At 41.2% G+C, this 22,003-nt stretch overlaps 1 protein-coding gene across 7 annotated transcripts in view; it reads left to right on the forward strand.

Moving 5' to 3' along the window:
* Positions 1-22,003, forward strand: part of FARP2 (FERM, ARH/RhoGEF and pleckstrin domain protein 2) — a 73,626-nt gene that overhangs the window by 11,515 nt on the left and 40,108 nt on the right. For all 7 annotated transcript variants that reach the window (XR_013183592.1, XR_013183593.1, XM_077183714.1 and 4 more), the window contains exons 3-7: positions 9,207-9,311; positions 10,743-10,785; positions 14,272-14,350; positions 16,026-16,123; positions 18,426-18,540. Coding sequence is in view for 5 of the 7 variants with exons in the window: in XM_077183714.1 (XP_077039829.1) it covers positions 9,207-9,311; positions 10,743-10,785; positions 14,272-14,350; positions 16,026-16,123; positions 18,426-18,540 (440 nt within the window). In the remaining 2 variants the exon portion in view is untranslated. The remainder of the gene's footprint in view (positions 1-9,206; positions 9,312-10,742; positions 10,786-14,271; positions 14,351-16,025; positions 16,124-18,425; positions 18,541-22,003) is intronic.

Below are 22,003 nucleotides of genomic sequence, written 5' to 3' on the forward strand. Positions count from 1 at the left end.
GAAGGAAAAGTGTTGCTGTGCCCTCAGCCCACTTGTCAGGCAGGCAGCCTGAAGGCAGTGCTGTAGGAAACCCCTGCTGGCAAAGGGGAAGTTAGAAAAGCTTGGCCTTATCTAATCTGGCTTGTAGGTATTTATTAACCCATCACCACCTCTGCTCAAAGTACAGTGGGGTGTGATGTTAGGACAGCTGGTACCATTTCAGTTTTGCACAAAACAAAAGGGAATTTTGGCCTTTTCTATAAAAATACCCAATTTGTATTTGCCTTTTGTCCAAAGAGTCTGTCATAGCTGTCTTCTAGATGTTTTAAATGATTTCCTTTGGGCAGATTTCCTCAAAGAAGTGTCAGCCTGGAGTAGCCTTGCAGGGGAAGTACAGTCCCTGGGTGCTGGAACACCTCTCCTAGGAGAGAAGGCTGGGAGAATTGGGATTGTGCAGCCTGGAGAAGGAAAATCTCTGTGGAGACCTTTCTGAGGTCTTTGAGCACCTGTAGGGGCTCCAGGAGAGCTGGAGAGGGGCTTGGGAAAAGGTTCTGGAGTGGCAGGGCACAGGGAATGGCTTCCACTGCAGAGGGCAGGGATGGATGGGATATTGGGAAGGAATTGTTCCCTGTGAGGGGGCTGAGGCCCTGGCACAGGTGCCCAGAGCAGCTGTGGCTGCCCCTGGATCCCTGGCAGTGTCCAAGGCCAGGCTGGACAGGGCTTGGAGCAACCTGGGACAGTGGAGGGTGACCCTGCCCATGGCAGGAGCTGGAATGAGATGGGTTTTAAGGTCCCTTCCAACCTGAACTATTCAGTAATTGTATGAAAGGCCAGATCAAATCTGGTGAATGTGGGCATGGATGAGGGTTTTGAGGCAAAAGCATAATTAATGGAGAAAGACTTGCAATTTTAGTGAGGTGGTGTTTTCTTTTTCTTTTGTTTGTTTTTTTGTTTTTATGAACAGAGGAAAACAGAGTATTTTCTTTGTTTAAAATGACTTAAAAATACAGAGTTTTATTTATATGCATGTACATGCCTATGGAATGAAGCTGTGCAAGGTCCCAGGAGCAGCAGCTCTGAGTGTGTGGGGTGGCCAGCCCTGAGGGAATGGCTGTAGGAAAGTTCAGGGTTTGTGCAAGGAACAATGCTCAAGGGGGGAAAATTGAGATCAATCCCTTCTCATTCCTTCTCTTTGTGAGCTTGTGTGGACAAAGGAGGTGCTCAGACTTTCTGGTATGAGCCTGAACTTGGGATCAGCTACCCCAAAGCTGCTCCTCTCTGTGGTGCTGTCACTGCTGTCACCTGGATGTTTAATTTTAACAAGCAGGAGCTCTGCTGCCAAATCCTCCAGCAGTATCTGTGAAACTCTGTCCAAGGATGTGGCCCCTGGTGTTAATTAATGTGACTTTCTTCTTCCCCAAGTAGTCTACAGCAGTTTTACTCCAAGTACTCCAGGTATTTCAGCACAGCACCATTTCTAAAACTTAGGGCCATTTTCTCCATGTGCTCTCTACCTAAGTGTACATTTCCCAGTCTCATTCATGTAATTCCCTCCCTTTTGGGAATGTCTTCCCATGTCAACCAGTTGTTGTTTTCCTACTTTCAGGCATCCAGCAAGTTTAACCACTCTGGAAAAGCTTGTTTGTTGGGTAGAGCTGGTTCAGTGCTTTGACATTGCCTTAAATTACCCTTTAAATGATCATAATTTTAAAGCTAGCCTTAATTAAATGAGCCAGAGGCTTCCATTTCTAGAATAATTTGTCTGGCTGTGGATTCTGCTTTAAAAAACCCTGACAAAACCACATCAAAACCAACCACTGACATCCTAGGAGAAAAAAAAATGGGAGAGAGTCTTAGAATTTTATTTTTTTTCCTAAACAAAAAAATGCCCAGCATGGAGTGTAATAATGGAACTTAAAATAGCTCCAAGATTTTTATTTGGGTTTTCAGCTTCCATACTTGAGTAAATGATACTTCAATGTTGTGTGGAAATACTGTAACACAATAATTCTTCTTTCTGTAACATAATATCTTTTTCTGTAACATAATCTTCTTTTATAAAGAAGAACTTTCAAGATGAAAGTGCACTCTAGCTCATTTTGTGATAATGAAGCTGCATCCTGTGCTCTGTAAGCTGTTAAAAGCCCTGCAGAATATTCTTGATGTGCTCTTAGTAAAGTAACCTGCAGCTGGGACCTGTCAGTATAGAAGGGTGGATAAAATAAGTGTATTTAAAATACCCTTTTCTTCACAAAGAGTTAAAAGAAAAAATTGAAAGACTTGAAGCTTAAAGTTATTGTTAAATGTTCAGATGATCAAAATAAAATAGTATTTAAGCAATTTGGCTGAGCAGATGAAAACAGTGTTTGACAGACTTGTTACCTGGTACTTGTTTTTGTGGGGAATCAGGGAGTATTTTCATTGGAGTCACTAGTTCCAATCAGAATTGAGAAAACTGATAAAGTACTGAAAAGGAAGGCAGTTGTTTCTTGCTCTTCCAGTCTGCAGATTGAATATTTGATATGGAGCTGTAAGGTCATCTTGTTTCAGCCATGGAAGCACAAAGCTGATGGCTGGTACTCCTTGCCACATGAGATTATTTCCTTCTTTCTACTAAAGATTCTGATGTCCAGCCTGTATTCAGAAATGCAGTTTTGTTTACATGTGGCATTAATGGTGATTATTAACAGGGGGTTTTGAGGGTTGTTTTTCTGTCTCACGCTTCATTTGGACAGAGATCTAACAGATTACAGAAGAGTTGGAGATAAACAGAGCTATAAACTCACCAAAATGTTTGCATATTTCTGATTAAGAAAGGAAATAACAAATCTATGTTTAGTTGCAAATGTCTGTTTTTTTTTAATTTGCCATAAAGTGAAAAATCACTTTTTCATTAGGAAAACTTTTAAAACGCCCCAAAGAAGAAAAAACAATAAAAATCCATGTTGGATTGACCTTTATTTCAATCAGTTTAGTTTGCCTTGGCCATTCACAGGGTGCTCTGTGTTGGCTGCTTGTGAGTGATGATGTCAAACCTGAACTTGTGCCTCTCATGCACATCCACTGTTAACCAGAGGAATTGGTGTCCTGACAGATGCTGATTTCTCATTTCTGTGACACAAAAATCCAAGGTGTTTGCTGGTGCTAGGGTCCAGTGGCTCTGGTTGCACAAGAGTTTCCATTCTAAACCTCAGCTTTATAACACTTTTTTTTTTTTTCCCAAACTCTTGACTTTTGGACTGATTTTCCCTTCCAGCTTATCTGCTGCCAAAAGTGGATTTCTTTTTTGGAAAGTTGGAGCAAGGACAGCTTGCCAGTTTTGGAAGATGAGAGTACTAGTCCTTATGAAAATATGGGGGTTTTTGGTTTTTAAATTAAAATATGTGGAAACAGAAAGTTAAGATGTCTGGAAGACAAGTTTGGGAGGTAGAGAGGAAGCCTGATTTGGAGCTATGATATTGAGCTATGGTCTACTGAAAATCCTAGGCTATGAGTTTGTTTTCTCTCTTCCTAAGCTCAGACTTCATGGCAGAGGGGGAATCTGCCATGTAGCAGTGATATTTGAGAAAATAGCAAATTACACTTGGCTTGATTGTCCCCCTCTGCTCTGCTCTGCTCTGTGAGACCCCATCAGGAGGAGATGGAGCCAGTCTGGAGGAGGCCACAGAGATGCTCCAAGGGCTGGAGCCCCTCTGCTCTGGAGCCAGGCTGGCACAGCTGGGGGTGCTCACCTGAGAGGAGAAGCTCCAGGGAGACCTCAGGGCCCTTTCCAGAGCCTAAAGGGGCTCCAGGAGAGCTGGAGAGGGACTGGGGACAAAGCCTGGAGTGACAGGACACAGGGAATGGCTCCCACTGCCAGAGGGCAGGGATGGATGGGATCTTGGGAAGGAATTGTTCCCTTTGAGGGTGCTGAGGCCCTGGCACAGGGTGCCCTGAGCAGCTGTGGATGCCCCTGGATCCCTGGCAGTGCCCAAGGCCAGGATGGGGACAGGGCTTGGAGCAGCCTGGGAGAGTGGAAAATAGAACATTCCTGCTCTCAGATATTTTAATTTGCATTGTATTGAATTATTCTAATTCTAGCACTAATTTGGCTTTAAAATGAAGAAGGGAGATTTAGATGAAATGTTGAGAAGGAATTCTTCCCTGTGAGGGTGGGGAGGCCCTGGCACAGGGTGCCCAGAGCAGCCCCTGGATCCCTGGCAGTGTCCAAGGCCAGGCTGGACAGGGCTTGGAGCAGCCTGGGACAGTGGAAGGTGTCCCTGCCCATGGCAGGGGTGGAATGAGATGGGTTTTAAGGTCCCTTCCTATCCAAACCATCCTGTGATTATATTGTTCTATAAAACAAAAATAACTGCTGTTACTACTTAAAAAAAAAATTTATATTTTATACCTCTGTCCTAAGCACTCCTAACATTAAATATGTTTATTCTTATAAAGTAAAAAATAAAGATATCTCCTTGAGGCAGGAACCTTCAGCTGGGAATGGCTGCTCCTATTTGATGCTGTCTTAGCACTGGGAGGGTTTTGGGGTTTGGTTTGGGGTTCCTCTTGCCACACAGGGCTCTCTGTGCCATCACTGGCTGCCAGGGCACCTGCTGGCACTTGTGCAGCTCGGAGGGAACTTTTAAAGTTTGATTTCACTATAGAAATCAATTTGAAATAAATCTATTCTACTTATCAGTCTTTTAATGGTGACTCATTAAAATTATCCACAGTACAGTTAGAGCAGGGTCACCAAGGAAAGCTGTTGTTAGCTGCCTATTTAGGTTTTTTTGCCCAATTTTTTCTTCTTTTTTTTTAATGTGAAATAATTCAGCAATATCAGTAGTCATTGTCTTGGCAGAAAATAAAGAGTAATTGAGAGGTTTGGAATGGAAAGTATGCCATGTTGTGAATTTGTATTGAAAGCAGGACCTTTATGAAATGCATTCATGCAGCTACTTGCCTTGCTGTCAAAATTACAGTAATTAAGAAATTACGTCAAATATTTTGCTTTGTGCTGCTTTTATGCAAATTAAACAATGACATGGAGCTGCCCACTATGTTACTTTCATTTCTGTCTACTTCAAAATGTTCAACTCTTTGGAAAGGATGGTTATAAATGCAATAAACAACTTGAGGAATCAAATACTTCTAGGAGGAGTTTTCCCAAAGAATTTGAAGCAAAATAATAAAAGACTGTTCTGGCTCAAGCTTTTGAACTCCATTTTTATTCTAAAATAAAATTAATACTGTTCTTTTAAAATGTGACATTTATCCTTTGAAAGATGCAAAATGATACTGAGCTTAAACTGAGGTTTTTCTTAGCTTTTCATTGTAAATGACACCCAAAATTACAGTTGGTAACCCAAGCAAAATTATTTTACACTTTTAACATTTGGATGGCACCTTTATAATTTAATTATAATTTTGGTTGTCAAGTTCTTCCAGCTCCAACCATCTAAATTTCTTCATCTCCAGTTTATCTTGAAGGAGTGTGGACTTGACAGTGGAAGGGGAGAAGTGCCAGGGATCTGTGCCATAAAGCCTCTTTTTTGGGAGAGGTGAAGGCAGCTGGATTGTCTTCAGGCACAGACCTTGATGGAGCCAGGAGCTGTGGCTGAGTGGGAAAGGAAGAAAGCTGTGTATTAAAATCCAGTTGGGATCATTTTAATGCCTGGATGGAAGTAGCCCTGCACACAGATCCCTTGTGCAGCTCAGTTTGGCTGTAAAACTTGTCTGATTGTCAGCAGGCATCTTTCAGGAGTTAATCCAACTGTGCCAGCTCTAACAAAAGGTGATGTTGGAACCAGAACTGGGTTTTGTTTAATGACTGAGAAATCAGAGACCTGGGGCACAGGACATGTCCTGTTCAGAGGCTTCTGAAGGTTTGTACCATGCAAAGGCAAGGTGCACGTCCCATTTTCTGCACATGAGGTTGGTCAGGGTATTGCTGCCTCCCCACAGACATTGCTGCCTGAAAAGTGTTCCCTTCTGTGGGGCCTGGGAAAAGGAGGTGCACAGTAACAGATGTGTGGGTATGGACCTTAAAAAACAAGGGTCCTGCTATATTTGAGGATATTTTCTTCTGTTCCTATTTTAAGATTTATGCACAAGTCCATAGCATAATACATGGAGGAGTGACTGAGGGAACTTGAGAAACAACTGAGGGAGCTGAGGGTGCTCAGTCTGGAGAAAAGGAGACTCAGAGGTGACCCCATCACTCTCTACAACTCCCTGAAAGGTGCCTGTGCTCAGGTTGGGGTTGTTCTGTCAGTGTTGCCTTTCTCCAGCAGCACTGACACAACCAGAGCACACAGCCTCAAGCTGCGCCAAGGGAAATTCAGGTTGGATGTTAGCAAAGAGTTTTTTACAGAAAGGTGATAAAGTTCTGGAATGGCTGTCCAGGGAGGTGGTGGAGTCCCCATGCCTGGGTGTGTTTAACAAAGCCTGGATGTGGCCCTGGGTGCCAGGGTTGAGTTGAGCTGTTGGGGCTGGCTTGGACTCCATGGTCTTTAAGGTCTCTTCCAACCTGGTCATTCTGTGAATAGCAAGAAATGTGTTTCAGTTGAAAATTAAAAAACTTGATTTCCAAAATTCATTTTTCCAGGCACAAATGTCTCTTGTGGCAGAGTCTGTAACCTGCATGGGAAATGTTCAGGAGACAGCAGAGAAATAATGTAATTTACTGGAGATGTGGCTTGCCATTACCTGTATTATTCCTTATTTCATTGTCACCATTTAAAAACCAAAGCCCATACCCACAGAGTCCTCTGGAAGCACAGATTTTGGCTAAAACAGTGCAGCTGTATTCTTACCAAGAAAATGCCTTTTTAAACATCACAGAACCCGTTCAGAAAAAGATATGAATACTCAAATTCATGTACCATGTCAGCACTCAGCCTGGCATCTCTGTCCCATCTGCAGTGAGTGAGAATTGCATCATTTCTCCTGACTTGCAGTTTTATTTAGGGGTTTCAGCATTAGTGGCCTGAGCCAGTGTGATACCAAGCAACTTTTTGAATGATTGGTGTTTGCACCAGATGAATTCACCTGAGTGAAGCTGTGGTTGCTCTTACAGGTACCATGGCTGCTGAAAGCCTGAGTGAGAGGTACAAACCCATCTTGTGTCCTGCTTCTCTGTTTTTCTCTGAGGTTGGATTCAGTGAGCTTTGCTCACACCACTGCAGATACCAAAGCTATTTCAGATTTGCAGCACTGCAGGGCTCTCAGACTTTTTCTCTATGAAATGTTAGGGGTTTTTTAAGAGTCGTAGAGGCATTTGCACTGCTCTAAAAACTTTGACAGTTTATATCTTTTTCCTGTAAGAGGTGATTACTTTTGAATTTTTTATGCACCTCAATCATGTGAAACTGTTTTCCCAATGTCACCCCTTGTTTTTTATCTTTTAAGCCTAAAATAACACATTCTTGCTTTCAGATATTTTAATTTGCATTGTATTAAATTATTCTAATTCTATCACTAATTTGGCTTTGAAATGAAGGAGGGTAGATTTAGATGAAATGTTGAGAAGAAATTTTTCCCTGATGTGAGAGTAGTGAGGCCCTGGCACAGGTGGCCCAGAGAAGGCCCTGGATCCCTGGCAGTGCCCAAGGCCAGGCTGGACAGGGCTTGGAGCAGCCTGGGACAGTGGAAGGTGTCCCTGCCCATGGCAGTGGTGGGACTGGATGAGTTTAAAGGTCCCTTCCTCCCCAAATCATCCTGTGACTCTGTGATAATTCATTATAATGCCTAATACTTTTAAAGCAGGTACTATTCTGGGTGTGTAGAGTCATTACAGAACTCTGTGCCTGCTTTGATGGGAAAGTCATAGAGTCTTCCATCACTGGGCTTTTCCAAATAAGCAAACCCACAGTGGCATCAAGGCTGTCAGTGCATTCTGCTGGGTAACCCAGGCATCCATCCAGAATGGTGCCACACCCTGTCCCCACAGCTGGGCCACTGCTTTGTGGCCCAAGGTGGAGCTTGGTGGCCACGCTAGGTTTTGTGTGTTGCTGAGATGGGCTGTGACAGCCCTTTGGATTCTTTGCTGAGTGATGCAGATGTGCTGATGTGTGGGTTCAGAGATGCTGCTTTTCTCCTGGTGCCTGCTGCAGTGAGAGGTGCTGAGAGCAAAGGGGGTGACTGAGCCAGCAGCCCCAAGTGTCACTGCTTTGGGTGTGCTGTGCCATTATCCTGCTCTCTGCTGTAGCTGATTTCTGCTGATGTTTGTGGCTTTGCCCCTAACTTGGCTCTCAGAAAGGGTTTGTGAGTGAGGGAGTTTCTTGAGGGAGGGATTCATTGACGAGACTGCCCAGGCAGCGTGGTGTGAGAGGAGGTTTGGATGGGTTCCCGCTGTCCGCAGGCATTTCTAGCCTGGGGGTGGCCCTGGGGTCCCTGCGGTGGGAAGGAGTGAGTGAGGGTCTGTGTGGAGCAGGGCTTTGGCAGCTCCTGCTCCAGGCCACAGCACTCAGCTACACAAACAAACGTGTGGGTTTCTTGAGGGAGCTGCAAATAGCCCGCAGCTGCTGTCCTCAGCTCTCTGCTGACCCTGCTGGCAGCACGAGGCTGGGGGTACGTGACCTCCAGTGGCCCCTGTCAACTTCAGTTCCTCTGCTTCTGTGGAGGATTTTTGTATGGAGTCTTGTATATTGGATATTTGTGTGTTACAGTGACAAGAACGCCGTGAATGATCTTTGTAGTAATAGTAGCCTCTTCGAGCCAGGTCTCATCATCTCTTGGAGGTCTAGTACTCACCCAAGATAGCTCAGCTACCTTTGGAGACATGAAATCAGCAGGATGGCTTCTGTTGCAGTGTTGGAAACAAAAAGGTTTAATAAAAGGCAAAATAACAAACAGAGAAAAATCGAGCCAGGTGCAAGAGGTCCTCCTGCCCCTGGTGAAACACCTTACAAAAGTGATTAGTTTCTTTATTAACTTCTTTTTCTGGTAAATTGTTTAGGCAGGACTTTTTGGCTTCTGTCCAATTGGCTCTCCTTAAGTTTGAGGTGAAGTCCTCAAAGTCTTATGAGGCAGCTTTTTCACCTAATCGAGGAGAGAAACCTCTGGGCTTCTTTCCTTTTTGAGGGAACAAAGGATAGTTTGGTCACTCCATCAACAAAAGGCACATTCCTATACTTTGTGATGTTTTTCTCCAGTTTATAAAGATGCCATTTGGTTTTGCTGTAAACTTACTCTTGTTTTTTCTTATTAATCTCACTGTAACTTTTTTTTTATTATTTCCTTAGTCAAAATGTTACGGCCAGACATTATTGACAGAAGTTTACAAGCATCTGAATTTGATTGAATCAGACTACTTTGGAATTGAGTTCCAGAATATCCAGTCATATTGGGTGAGTTCAGTTCCCTGACAAATCTGGTATAATAAAAAAGTTGGGTGAATGCAGTTCCTTGAGTGACAAAAATTTCTCAGCCTGCTGCAGTTTCCTGTAGTCTCCTGTGGGATTATCTCTTGGATTCTTGTAAATCTGTTTTACTCACCAGAATGACAAGAGCTATTGAAGAAGAAGGGAGGAATCAGATCCTGCTTCTTGTTAAGTCTCAGAAATTGTATAAACTTAAATAGCTGCTGATGTTCCCACTTGCAGGGACAGAAATAAAATCCTCCTTTCCTCTGAAAGGAGAAACATGAACTCAAAGTGTACTCTGCAGAGCACTTACCAAATCAAATTGTGGTGTGTAATTTTGGTAGTGTTCGTATTTATCTTCAGTTAATTCAGTCTTCAATTAATTTTCCTGAAGACCCATTACAAACCTCTTTCTAATCAACAAAAACCTCAGCAGGCACAAAGGGCTGCAAGCTTTTTAAATCATTGATTTAGATCAATGCTGACACCTTTAAGCCTCCTAGTCACTTATCCTGAACCTTGCAAAGAGGACAGTGTGGCTTCTAAACTAGAAAATGTTCCCCAAACTTTCCTTTCATTTTGATTTGTTTTGGTTTTTTCAACTTTTTTTTTTTAATTACTTTTTTTTTTTTTTAGTTTTAGGACTCACATGCAGAGAATGTGATTGAGAATATAGGGAGTGCTAAAGGCATTATCCATGCTGCTCTTGAGCTGAGGAAATACACTAAAGCTTGTTTAGTTTCTGTTGCTTGTGCATGGTGTGCAAACTGTTCATGCAGCTAATAATGTTCTTAAAATCCTCAGCTGTCTCACAAACAGAGCAGTAACTAGTAAGGACCAAACATATTTGCCTTGTAACAATTTTTTCTTTGGAAGAGTGGGGAAAATAAAAGGTTGAGCTTGCAGAATATTTTGCATTGCTTTTTTGGATTCTCCTTTTACTAGAACAAACGTGTTTCTTGTAAAATGTGCTTGTCAAAAGGGAAAAAATGGTGGGAAGTTAATATTGAGTAAAAAGCTTTAAGTAGGTAGGGAAGAGTGACAGAAATAGCACAGAAGGGAAAAAAACCATTGGAGCTTTTCATGTTCTGCAGACTTTCTGTAATTCTGCAGCCTGGCTCCTGTCAGACTGTGGGTTTTGGCATGACTCCTGCCCTCTTGGCACTGGGGCTCTGCTTTTGCTGACCTGGCTCTTCTGTCCAGATGAGCTTTAAGCACAGATCAGTGGCTTTTGTATTGATGCATGAGAAATGTCAATTCAAACAGATAGGTACACTTTTTGTAAAGCAAAGGAATTACTGCATTGAGGAAGAAATGCTACTCATAAATTACTGCTTAATTTGAATTTCCTTTTGATGTTTTCATATTCTATTAAATAAGAATGCAAGTTTGTAATTTTTTTCTCTTCAATTTCAGATTTGGCTGGAACCTATGAAACCTGTTATTAAACAAGTACGGAGTAAGTAGTTTTAAAAAAGGAAGTTTTCCTTAATTTGCATCTTCTTTATGTGGGTTGCTTTCACAATTATTACTTGATTTACTGGTTATGCTTCCCTGTAAAACACACATGGCAGGGGTGAGAGTGGTTCCTGCTGGGGCATGCTAACCTGACATTTTAATAGGCACAATGTGGTGGGTGGAATGGAAACTTCCTGCGGGTAGGGTTCTTTCTCTGATAAATATCTGGATAGCTTGGCTCAGCTGCTGCTGGACTGAAGTGAAATATAACACTTGCTGTGTTAGCTTTTGGAAGTTGTGTTGTCATACCGTGGGAAGAAAAAGGAGCATTTTGGCTGATTCCCATGGCAGCTCTTTCCACATGCTCAGGAGCAGCTGCCCTGGAGGAGCAGAGGTGGGGATGTCCCACCTGGGTGGTGGCTGCAGTGTCAGAGCCTCTGCCTTGGCTCTCAAATGTGGTCTTTATACCACCTCAAAAGTGTGAATGTGACAGGCAATTTAAAGGCCCAAACCAGCTGAAGAATGCAGGTTGCTGGTTGGTTCTTCAGATGTTGAAAGATTAGATCCAGCTTTTTGTTTTTTTCTCTGTAGAACACAGTTAAGCAATTTGTTTGTTTTGTGGTTCTGATTGTAGAGGCTTTGTGGAGGAACAAGATCAGGAGGGTGTGGTGGATTCCTACTCCTTTGCAAATCTTGATTGAAATATGTTGAAAATGAGTACTGGGAAGTAGCTTTTAGCTACTCTTCTGTCTAAAATTGATTGCCAGAAAATGTGAAATCATCAATTCTAGCTCATTTTCTAACTCTAAGGTCATTATTTTTGACTTTTGTCAACGCTGTTTTTTAAGCAGAAGAACCAAATAATCTATAAAATAGGGCTCCCTTGGGAGAGTACAGAATATTTTCACTCTATTTTCCCTGCCAAAAAGATGTTGGGAGTGCTGTCTCTTTACATGCTCGTGGCTAGAAGGAATTCTGTCCCAGTCAGAAGATCTGATGGATCATAGGCCTGCAGTGCTGCTTGGTTACTCCTTCTGTATCCTCTACTGTATAAATTGTGGAAACTTGACCTTAGACCACAGACAGTGTTCCCTGATGATACAAATACTGTTCTAAAATGGCCTAAAATCATGGGGGTGTACTGAGATTTATGGCTGCTTTACAGTCTGCCACCCATGTTGTGTTGCCAGTGAAACAGAAAGATTTATTTAATTTTTATTGATTTAATATTATTCTGTAAGAGATACCAGTCAGTTGTCTGGCAAATGTTCATGTTCTGAAATCAATTTTAAATTGACTGAAATGTCCTATTTTCTATATACTGGGGGTTTTGTTTGCTTGGATTTTTTTTTCCCTTTTTCTGTAGAATGTAATGATTTTGAAGTTAAACTTCTAACATTTAGTCCAGCTGCAGGGGAACACAGATGCTATGGGCTTTAAGGTGATCTTGCTCAGGGTTGTGGTTGATGTTGCTGGTGATTGCTGTGTACCTGCACATGGACACTTCTCTAAAAACAGAAATTCTTGGTTTACTCCCAGGTAGTTTTGGCTTTGTCACACCCATTGAACTTTGTCTTGTGTGATGAGGTTTGGAGTTTTTAAATTAATTTCAAATGAATGCAGGCAGTTTTTCTAGTGAATCACTCCATGTGGGAAGGAGTTTGGATCCAAATTTTCAGCCTCCTACCAGACACACAGTATCAGGTTGACATTTGGGTACCTTCTCTGAGGTGCTGCTATTTTATATAATACAGAGTTGTATTCACCATTCTTCCCTGGGTGATTTTTCCTCACATCCTTTTTGTTTCTTTCTTTTGCTCAGATTTGGCTTCTTAAAATAAATTCTGAATATTGGTTAAGGCTGGGCAAGTGTTTCTTTTCCTGATTTGAGAGGAACTGATTCATAAAGGAAAGGCAAGGGTGGCTAAACAGAAAGAGGAGGGTTGTGCTACAGAAGCTAATATGCAGTATTATGTTTTTAACTTTTTTATATTTATTATCATTTGATGTAAATGATGCTTGAAACACTTCCAAAATTGCTCCCACATTAATACTTCCACTTGATTGGCATCAGGAATGTGCAGGACTGTTCTTAACCTTGTGAAGATCTTCCAGAGGCTCACAGTATTTTCAGAAATTTGATGTAAAGTTTTGCTCTTTTCACTGGAATCATTAAAACTATTTATTTCCCTCACTTGGTCTATGTCTAGAACTGTAGAATCCGTAGTCTCTGCCAAATGTGGGCTTTCTGTGTCATTATAGGGTGTTATTTCCAGCCTCCTTTCATTTCTAGATACTACACTGTAATTAGGATGTGGATTTTAGGGGTTTTTTGTGGGTTTTTGTTGTTGTTGTTGACCAAAGCTTTGGTAATTCTGGAATTGGAGGCTGGGAGCTGCTCTTGTCACAGCTGTGATAGTCTGGGAGCTCTCCCAGCTACTTGTCAAAAAAGCAAAGTTTGATATTCTCTCATTAGCAAACAAGAGGATGGGTGAAGGAATGTTTGGCCTGTGGGAATCAGATATTCCAGACAGAAAAAAATCAGTGTATTTTGGGGCTGATGGGGTTAAACTGGACTTTGTTAAGCTTTGAGAGATCCTGGTGCTTAAAATAAATTCAAAAGCAGGCTGCTTGTGCTCCAACAAGTTAGATTTATTTTTAATTTGGCTGAGTTTACTTTGAAACAGCAGCAGCACGGGGAGTCCCTGGGGACACTGCCTGGCCCTGGCCCAGGGGTGCCTGTGCACATCAGGTGGATGCTCAGCAGGCTCCTGGAAGCACAGCCTGCCCAGTGCTTTGCCTGCCTCTGGAATACTTGGCCTCATTTGCTTTCAGGCAGGATAAAACCATAGGAAAACGGTGGTGCCCAGTCCTGGCATGGTGAGAAATTGTTGTACTCTGTAGTAATTCCTTCAGAAATCCAGGTGAAACTGGCATTGTGGCTCCACAGGCTGAGCTGTGGTGCTGGAACTGGAAATTTGCAGCATTATGGACTGTTCCCAATAGTGACCAAGGGTTCTCTATAATTTTGAAAATGAAATTAATTTTCTGGAAATGGGAGGAAATGTGTATCACCAGGCATGCTGGGAGCAGGCTGCAAACACCCTTTTATCTGCATCAGTCCTGATGGTGAGCTGGCTGTTGGGAGCCTGTGGGGGGATGTGTCTCCCTTCTGGAACCTTCTCCCTGGGTCACCTCTGAGGGTCTTTGATGCAGCCAAGCAGCTGCTTTGGGGTATTACAGATTTCACAGTGCAGGAAACTGCTTTTGTGCATTCACCTTGTCAGTGGTATCCAAGTTCCTCTGGAAACAGCTGCTTTATCTCACTGGACATGAACAATCAACACCAGAGCCTGCTGTGATTAGCTGGGGTTTGAAACTGGCCAGAATTTCTCTCTGTTGTTTCTCTGCCTGTTGGCAAACAAAATATGCAAGTTTTTCTGAAGAGCAGGGGGTGTTTTTGTGAAATGACCAACTTTTCTTCCAGGACCAAAGACTACAATGCTTCGTCTGGCTGTAAAGTTTTTCCCTCCTGACCCTGGTCAGCTGCAAGAGGAATATACTAGGTAAAGTGTTTTTAGAATTATTGGACATGCTTTGTATACTGAATTAATAGAGCAGGAAGGCAGCACAGCTGCTTCCAAGCAAAACTGAGGTGGAAGATGAGTAAAAGAGCACTTACAGTTTCAGCAGACATGTGTTGGCAGTTGAATGTTATCAGAAAAAATCCTTTCCAAACAGAAAACAGCACAGGTTAGGGCTTTCCAGCATGCTGGTGCCAAGGGAGTCAGAGTATGCAGAAAATACTAATGTTTATAAACAGTGTCTAGAAAAATAAATATAAAATAACCAGTACATGTTTTAATAAGTGATTTAAACTTCCAAACACACTTTACTGTTCACAGTTTAAACTGTCCTCACCATGGGTTATTTTTGGGGATTGCTGATGGATCTGTGGTCAGTTAAGCAGCCCTGTCCACCTGCTGGCACCTGGGGACCTGGTTTGAAGTCTGCCTCTCACAAGGACATTACCCAGATGTTGCTGTTTAAAGAGCTCATTTTGTGCTTTTCAGTTTCACTACTTTCAATTGGAATTCCTCCCAAAGGTTCCTTATTATCCTTCAGATATATTTAAGAACAAACCAGCATGACAACTGTTGTGATTGTCTCTTGTAAGGAGATAAACTATTTAAATATTTCCTTTGCACTAGATTTTCTTCTATTAACTGCTGCTTCATATAGGGAATTCATTAGGAATACAGCTTTTTAGAGCAGGAACTGTATTTTGCCTATTTATTGAGTATTTATGGTCTGCACTTAGAGCATCTGGGTAATTAATGATGCTGTTAATGATAGTGTATTCTTTATTATGAGTGTACTGAAGAAACTGAGAGCTCATCAGACATACAGAAAGCAGAGCATACTTTTTGAGAATCCTTTAATGCATTACTTAAAAATTTAAAAAAACCCTATTATTCAAAATGTGTAACTTTTAATATATTTTACATCAGGAATAAAATTTTAAAATAAATTCTTCTTTTAAAAAAATCTTATTACCATCTCTTAGGGTATAATTCAGTAAAGAAAAAGAATCAGTCTGTCAGTTTGAAGGTTTATAGCAGTGAGTTGTTGCCTGTTTCCTGGAGTCCTTACTGTATCTCCTTCCAAGTAAAAGGAACAGCATACAAAACTGTTAAACAGAAATTATTGCTCTTTAACAACTGAATGGGTAATATTTTAGTTGAACTAATATAGCAGTATCAGAAAAGTAAATTGAACTTCTTACTGTCTTTGTAGGCTGCTAATATAGTTCTGGAAAATACAACTGCTGAGTAGATTAGTTGAGTGCTAACAGAAAAGCTTATCAGTTTTCCTAACAAAATACTGGAATCAGTGATATTCTTCAATATTTTTTTCTAATAGATAAGATCACTTGAAGTGTTCTTTAAGTTTCTTTCCAGCTAAAAATGACAGCTGCTGTTACTGCACAGATGAAACCTGCTTAAAACATGGTTTTCCTCCTGCTTCCTTGTTGCTGTGAGTCTTTCTGTGCTGATAAATTGCCCTGGAACAGTCACAGGATATTTTGGTTTGATTTGACACTCCTTGGTAGCCAGGCTGTTGTTACTCTTTGGAGAGTGGAAGGATCAGGAGATGCTGCTTTTATAAGCTCCTGCTCAGTGGTTCTGCTGTGTTTTCTGGTGTCAGGATGTAACTCCAGCCCTTGTGCCTCTCCTGCAGGTACCTGTTTGCATTGCAAATCAAGAGGGACCTGGCAGAGGAGAGGCTGACCTGCAGTGACAACACAGCTGCTCTGCTGGTGTCCCACCTGCTGCAGTGTGAGTATCCCAGCTGGGCTGCACTGCTGATGGTGCCACTGCTAACCCACATTAAATCACATCCAGAAGCTTTTGGTGACTAGAAGAAGTCTCTGTCTCACAGTATTTCCTTCTCCACACACTGTAAAAATGTTGGGTTTCAACCCTGGGAGGGTCATCAGTCGCTATAGGACACAAAAGAACACAAGCACACACTGCAGCTCTCAAGGTGAAAGAAAAAAGGAAGTTTATTTTCTGACTTTAACATTTATAGTTTTCCAAAAGTGACAGTGGATTGGAGGGTGACAGTGCCACCTCTCCAATGACACTGGACAAACCAACATTCTATCAAATTTCTCTTCTTCCATAAAAGAATGCAAAACAATGAGTTGTTTACAGAAAGTGTGTGAGAAAGTTCATTACAAGAATGTAAACATCAGAAGGCTCAGAAAATCTTAAAAAATCAGGGTGACAGTCATCAGGGGGAGGAACAGCTGGTGCTTATGTATGAGGTAAATCTGGCTTCAGAGGGTATTACAAAACCAGCCTTGCTGTTTCCCTGGCTCTGCAAGCTCTGCTGCCAGCACTCCACATCTCCCAGACAGCTGTTCCCACCTGTCTAAGTTCTCCCTTGGCTTCAGTTCTCACTTTCCCTGTCCTGGGAGGAGATGGCTGTACAGGAACTGGGCTGAAATGCAGCTGAGAACCATGCTGGAACAGGTTCTGTAGGGGGGCTGTCAGCAGCTTTCCTCCTTGCTGGGACTGAACATGGAAATGGGAAGCAATTTATTTGGAAGCACTCCATGCTGCTGCTGGCTCAGTCTATACATGCTTAAAAAACCTAAAATGTGGCTTTTGAGAGGAGGAGGTTGGAAACCCTGAGTTAGTTCAGACATCAAATTGCTGCAGCTGAAGTGTTCACAGGTCTGCAGCCCAGCCTTGGTGGCTCTTGGCTGGCTGGAAGCAAAAGCTGATCAATGATTCAATGATTCATCTTCACATGTGCACTGCTGAGTAGTTATTGGTTGTCTAACTCTGCAATGCAATATAATAATACAGTTATAATAGTATTTCTTCTGGTGATTTTATGGGAGGAGCAAATCTGTCTTTGTGTGGGTGCCATCAGTGAGTGACACCACTAAAACCTGCTCGTGGTTTTCCAGCACTGTGGAGCTGATGAGAGAATCTCAGCATCAGGCCTTGCTTAGCCTGATTTGCTTTTCTGGAAAATGTGAGAAAGAACAGCTTTATCTTCAACAGAAATTATTTTCAAAAATAGTCAGTATTTTTTACTCATTCCCTCTTGTGCTGGCTAGATTTTAAACAGGATTTGCTGTGCTCCTTTCTCTGCCATAGCTGATGGCAGATGCCCTCAGACACAGAGCAGCTCTTCCTTTGCTGCATCCATCCCATAATCACTGCACACACAGCACCACAGACTGACTCTGCATCTGTTTGGTTGCCCTGGTATTTATCTAATTTTTGAATTTCCTTATATTTTTGGCATCCTTCCACAGAAATGAGCTTTACAGCTTAGTTTTTGGGAAGTTTTTAGGACAACATATGTACTTTTATCTTTTAAAACATTTTGGTTTTGAATTAAATGTTGCAACTTCATATTTTTTATCAGAAAAAAGAAATCCTTAAAATTTATTTATTCAATTGTAATTTTATGTACATTTGCCACATGTTCTGCCTGCCTTGTGCTTTTGTATTCTGAGCCAAAGACTTGTGATTATTTTGTGTTGTATCAGGTGGAAGCTGTTCTGCACTTTACAATAATGCTTTTTTCTTCTGTAAATCTTCCTAAATTCACAGCATTGCATCTGAAAGACATGGATATGTGAAGGGGAGACCAAAATTCCAGATATAACTTGCCATCTTCCCAACTAACCTTGTATATTACTGGACACTACTTTACATATATATAGTAAAAAAATACTATTTTTTACTATATTACATATAGATAGTAAAATTACTATTTTGCATATATATATAGCAAAAAATAAATTGAAATATGGTATTTGCTATAAGGTATCTGTAAGGAGGAAATGTTCAGACCGCCTCCCAGGTCTTCTAAAAGTTTCACATCTTGCACCCTTAAGAATTCTAAATATTCCAGACAATGTTCAAATACTGCTGTAATCCCCAGGAAGTCAGCCTGGGATAAATGTGATTTTGGTAAAATGAAGCTGGATACAAAACATCATGCACAAATTTGAAGCACTTAAACATCTCTCTAATTCCTTACCAAGTATTTTCTGTCATTGTTCCTCTTCCATTGTTTCTTCTTCCTCTAACATAGTTTTGTTTTCTGTTGTAGCTGAAATAGGAGATTTTGATGAATCAGAAGATCGAGAACACCTTAAAACAAACCAATATTTGCCAAATCAGGAAAAACTTGAAGGAAAGATCCTGGACTTCCACAGGAAGCATGTGTAAGTGAGGATTAATGTGAACCACTAAGGGAACCCCTGGGCAGCAGCTGGGCTTGCCTAGGGGAGGGTGAGCAGCTGCATGGCAGGATGACATTAAGAGTGTGTAAATTAAACACCATTTACCCTGAGCAAGAAAGGTTGGTAGCAATAGTTACATGGGCAGGATGGAGTTGTTGGGCAGCAGTTTTTCTCAAGTGATTTTTGCAGTGTGCCTTTAATAAGGTCCCAAAAAAAGCTTTCATGTAATAAAACCATCCTGGGATTCTGTGATTCCTCCACTGCTCATTGCTCCTGGAAGATTTCTTGTACAAACCAGGTGTTCAGGAAGAGAAACCCATTTCTGGCAGGATGGCTCACCTCCTCCAGATTGTTTCTTTTTGCCTCTTTTCCTTCTTTTTTTTAATTGCTTCACTGTAGCTATTAGAAGTGGGAGAACATCATCACCCTGAGTAAAACAGAACCTGTGTATCCAATCCATTCTGTAAATAGAGAATGTTGTAATTGGAAAGATGGCAATTGAATGCTTATTTTCTACTAAACATATTTTTTCTTTTACATTTGGAAATACTTTTACTTTCATAAAGAATAGGAATATGGTTTCTATACTTTGCAAATGTAGCAATGGTAAACAAGATGAGTTATATTTTTGGTGTAGCACATTAATTATTGCTTCAGCAAGAGCCTGAATTAACCTATTTTATTTCTATAAAATGGAAATAAATAAAAACCATCTTCTATAGTTTATGAAAAATAAAAGATGTATATTTTGTAGATGGTGTTTTGGTGCTGGTGCAGTTAATTCCTGACACCCAGACACCCAAAATACAATGTTTTCTGCCTTCCTGTGAGTAGTACAATACTTGCTGCAAGGTGAGTGCAGGATTCAACATGACACATTTGGCCTGTGTTCACATGTCTGTGGTTTCTTTGTCTGTGCATAGTTAAATCAGGAAAGAAGAAAAAGATTTAATAGATTTATATTTACATTTACTGATATCCCTCACGTCCTTTCACAACTTGTTAGCTTAGTTGTCCATGAATTTAAATTCTTTAAATTGCCTGTAAAGTAGAAAAACTCTAACTTGACACTTCATCTTTAAAGCTCTATGTTAATCACTGGGTTTAAATGCTCTGTAAATCACTTAACACTTGAGAGCATTTATTTTGAGTCCTTTGCCATGGGAATATTGTATCACAACCAACATTTGTCTAGCTGGATGCTTGTAAGGAACCTCTACAGCAACACCTATTGCACTGACAGCAGTTTTTGCTGGAAATACTGATATTAGTGTGTCATCCATTGACCTGGGGAAGATTAAGTAGATTTATCTGCTTAATGGCTGAACAAAATTAGAGCAGATTGTTTTGGGGCTGGGCTGTGCAGCTAAGCCTGCAGGCAGCATCTGAGGGCAGTGTCTGGAGCTGCCTCTCTTGGTACCTGTCTGTGGTTCAATCAGAGCTGCCTGGCTCTGCTCCCAGCTCCTCCACACCAGGTTCAGCCTTCTCTCTTGGCTACAAGGCAGCCTGTGTGCAAGTGAACACTCTTAAAATTGCCTGCTATCTTATTTTGGTTTTGTTTTCTGAGATGTGCTGTGCTTGAGATCTTATCTAATGGTATATGAAATAATAATCAGTGATTTTTCCCCAGTTACACCAGACTGTTCATGAGGAATTTTTAGTACTGTAGAGCTCCAATTTTCTAGTTGCCATTTTTTTGGTTTTTTGCCTTCCTTCCCCTCCAACCCTCCTTCCCAACCTCAGCACCCTTTTTAAAAGACAAAGCCCTGCTTTCATTCTTAATGTCGCTGTGTTCAGAAGAATTATAGCAGGAATTAGCGTGGGTGGGAGTTACACACAGAGCTCAGAGTGGAGCTCAGGGAGCCCTGGCCAAAAGCAGGATTTATGATCTACCTCTTTTGTCTTGTGTGTATTTAATACATAGGAACCATGGTGCTCCAGGTTTTTTGATGTAGTTGAGGAATCTGTGGTGGAAATGAAACAACAGTTAAAGGCAATGTTAAAAGCACTCACTCCAGTGTTACTCAGCTCAGTGAGGGGAAGAAAAATCTGCTGTACCAGTCTGAGCTCTTTGACATAACTACTCCATGTAGTAGTAACAGTGGTGGAAATTACTCTCTCTGTTGTTTGGCATTTCTGTTTCCATTTGAAATCAGGTTTTTGTGCCTCTTAGGTTCTTCCCTTTCTGTTACATGGTCACATAATACTGACATTTGGATAAGGGTGGATTATGGAGTGAGCTTGTAAAGTAAGGAATGTCATTGAATCTCTGCCTTCTGCAGCTGGCAAAATAAATTTGTGATTTCCTGCTGTAGTGTTTTAGATTCTTTGTTTTCCCTCCAGAATGAGCAAGGCAGCAGAACACTGCTGAAATGCTGCTGTGTGAATTCAGGTTCACTTTCTCAGGGCATTTTGTGTGTGTGTGTGTGTGTGTTTTACACTAAAGAGAATTTTACTAACTATAAAAAAAATCATTGCTTTTTCTAACAACTTCTATTTTTAAAACTGTAGCATATGAAATAAATTTCATAATTGAATTCTGAATTGTAGATACAGTCCCTACTTGGGGTTAATGTGTATTGTCATCATCCTAGTTTTGTTAATTCAAATGTAATAATTCACTTCAGTATTTTCTATTTGTATTTTAAAAAAAATCTATATGGAGCTAAACAATTGTTTGATCTAACACATGACTCTAGGTAGGTTGAAGGAGGTATTTTTAGGAGTATGACTAGAAAAGCCAGTCAAGGGACCAGGAGAATTTATTTAGTAGTGATGTTGTGGTTGGCACAGCATAGTACACAAAAATAGGTAATGCTAAAAATAGTTTGTGATCTGTTTTAATAAAATGAACTGCAGATTTATGAAAGGAAGGCCACTTTCTTCTTGGAAAAAAAAGGCTTGTAAAATTTGCTTAGTCTGTGTGTGCAGAAATCTAATCTGGTTTCAGCACTGGTTGTTTGTAAATAGAATAATAATTTTTGAGCACCTGCATCTTCTGTGTATCATTACATTTATCCTAGTGAACTTGCACATGGAAGTAATTTGGTATTTATTATTTCTAATCATTGTCAGTAGTGATGTAGGAGGTCAGTTTATCCAGCTGTGACTGTTGCAGCCTCACTGCTCTGAATCCCCCAGCAGGTCCTGTGCTGCTGGTGTTTCACACAATTCCAGAGTGGTTTGGGATGGAAGGCAACTGAAATTTTGATCTGCTGCCACGAGCAGGGACAGCTTCCACTGTCCCAGATTGCTCCAAGCCCTGTCCAAGCTGGCCTTGGACACTGCCAGGGATGGGGCAGCCACAGCTGCTCTGGGCACCCTGTGCCAGGGCCCCACCACCCTCACAGGGAATAATTTCTCCTAATGTAATTTTAATTTCATCTCTTCTAGTTTAAACCATTCCCCCATCTCCTATTACCTTTTGTCCATAGAAAAAGTCCCT

This window comes from Agelaius phoeniceus, chromosome 10, assembly GCF_051311805.1.
Source record: "Agelaius phoeniceus isolate bAgePho1 chromosome 10, bAgePho1.hap1, whole genome shotgun sequence".
Lineage (NCBI taxonomy): Eukaryota > Metazoa > Chordata > Aves > Passeriformes > Icteridae > Agelaius > Agelaius phoeniceus.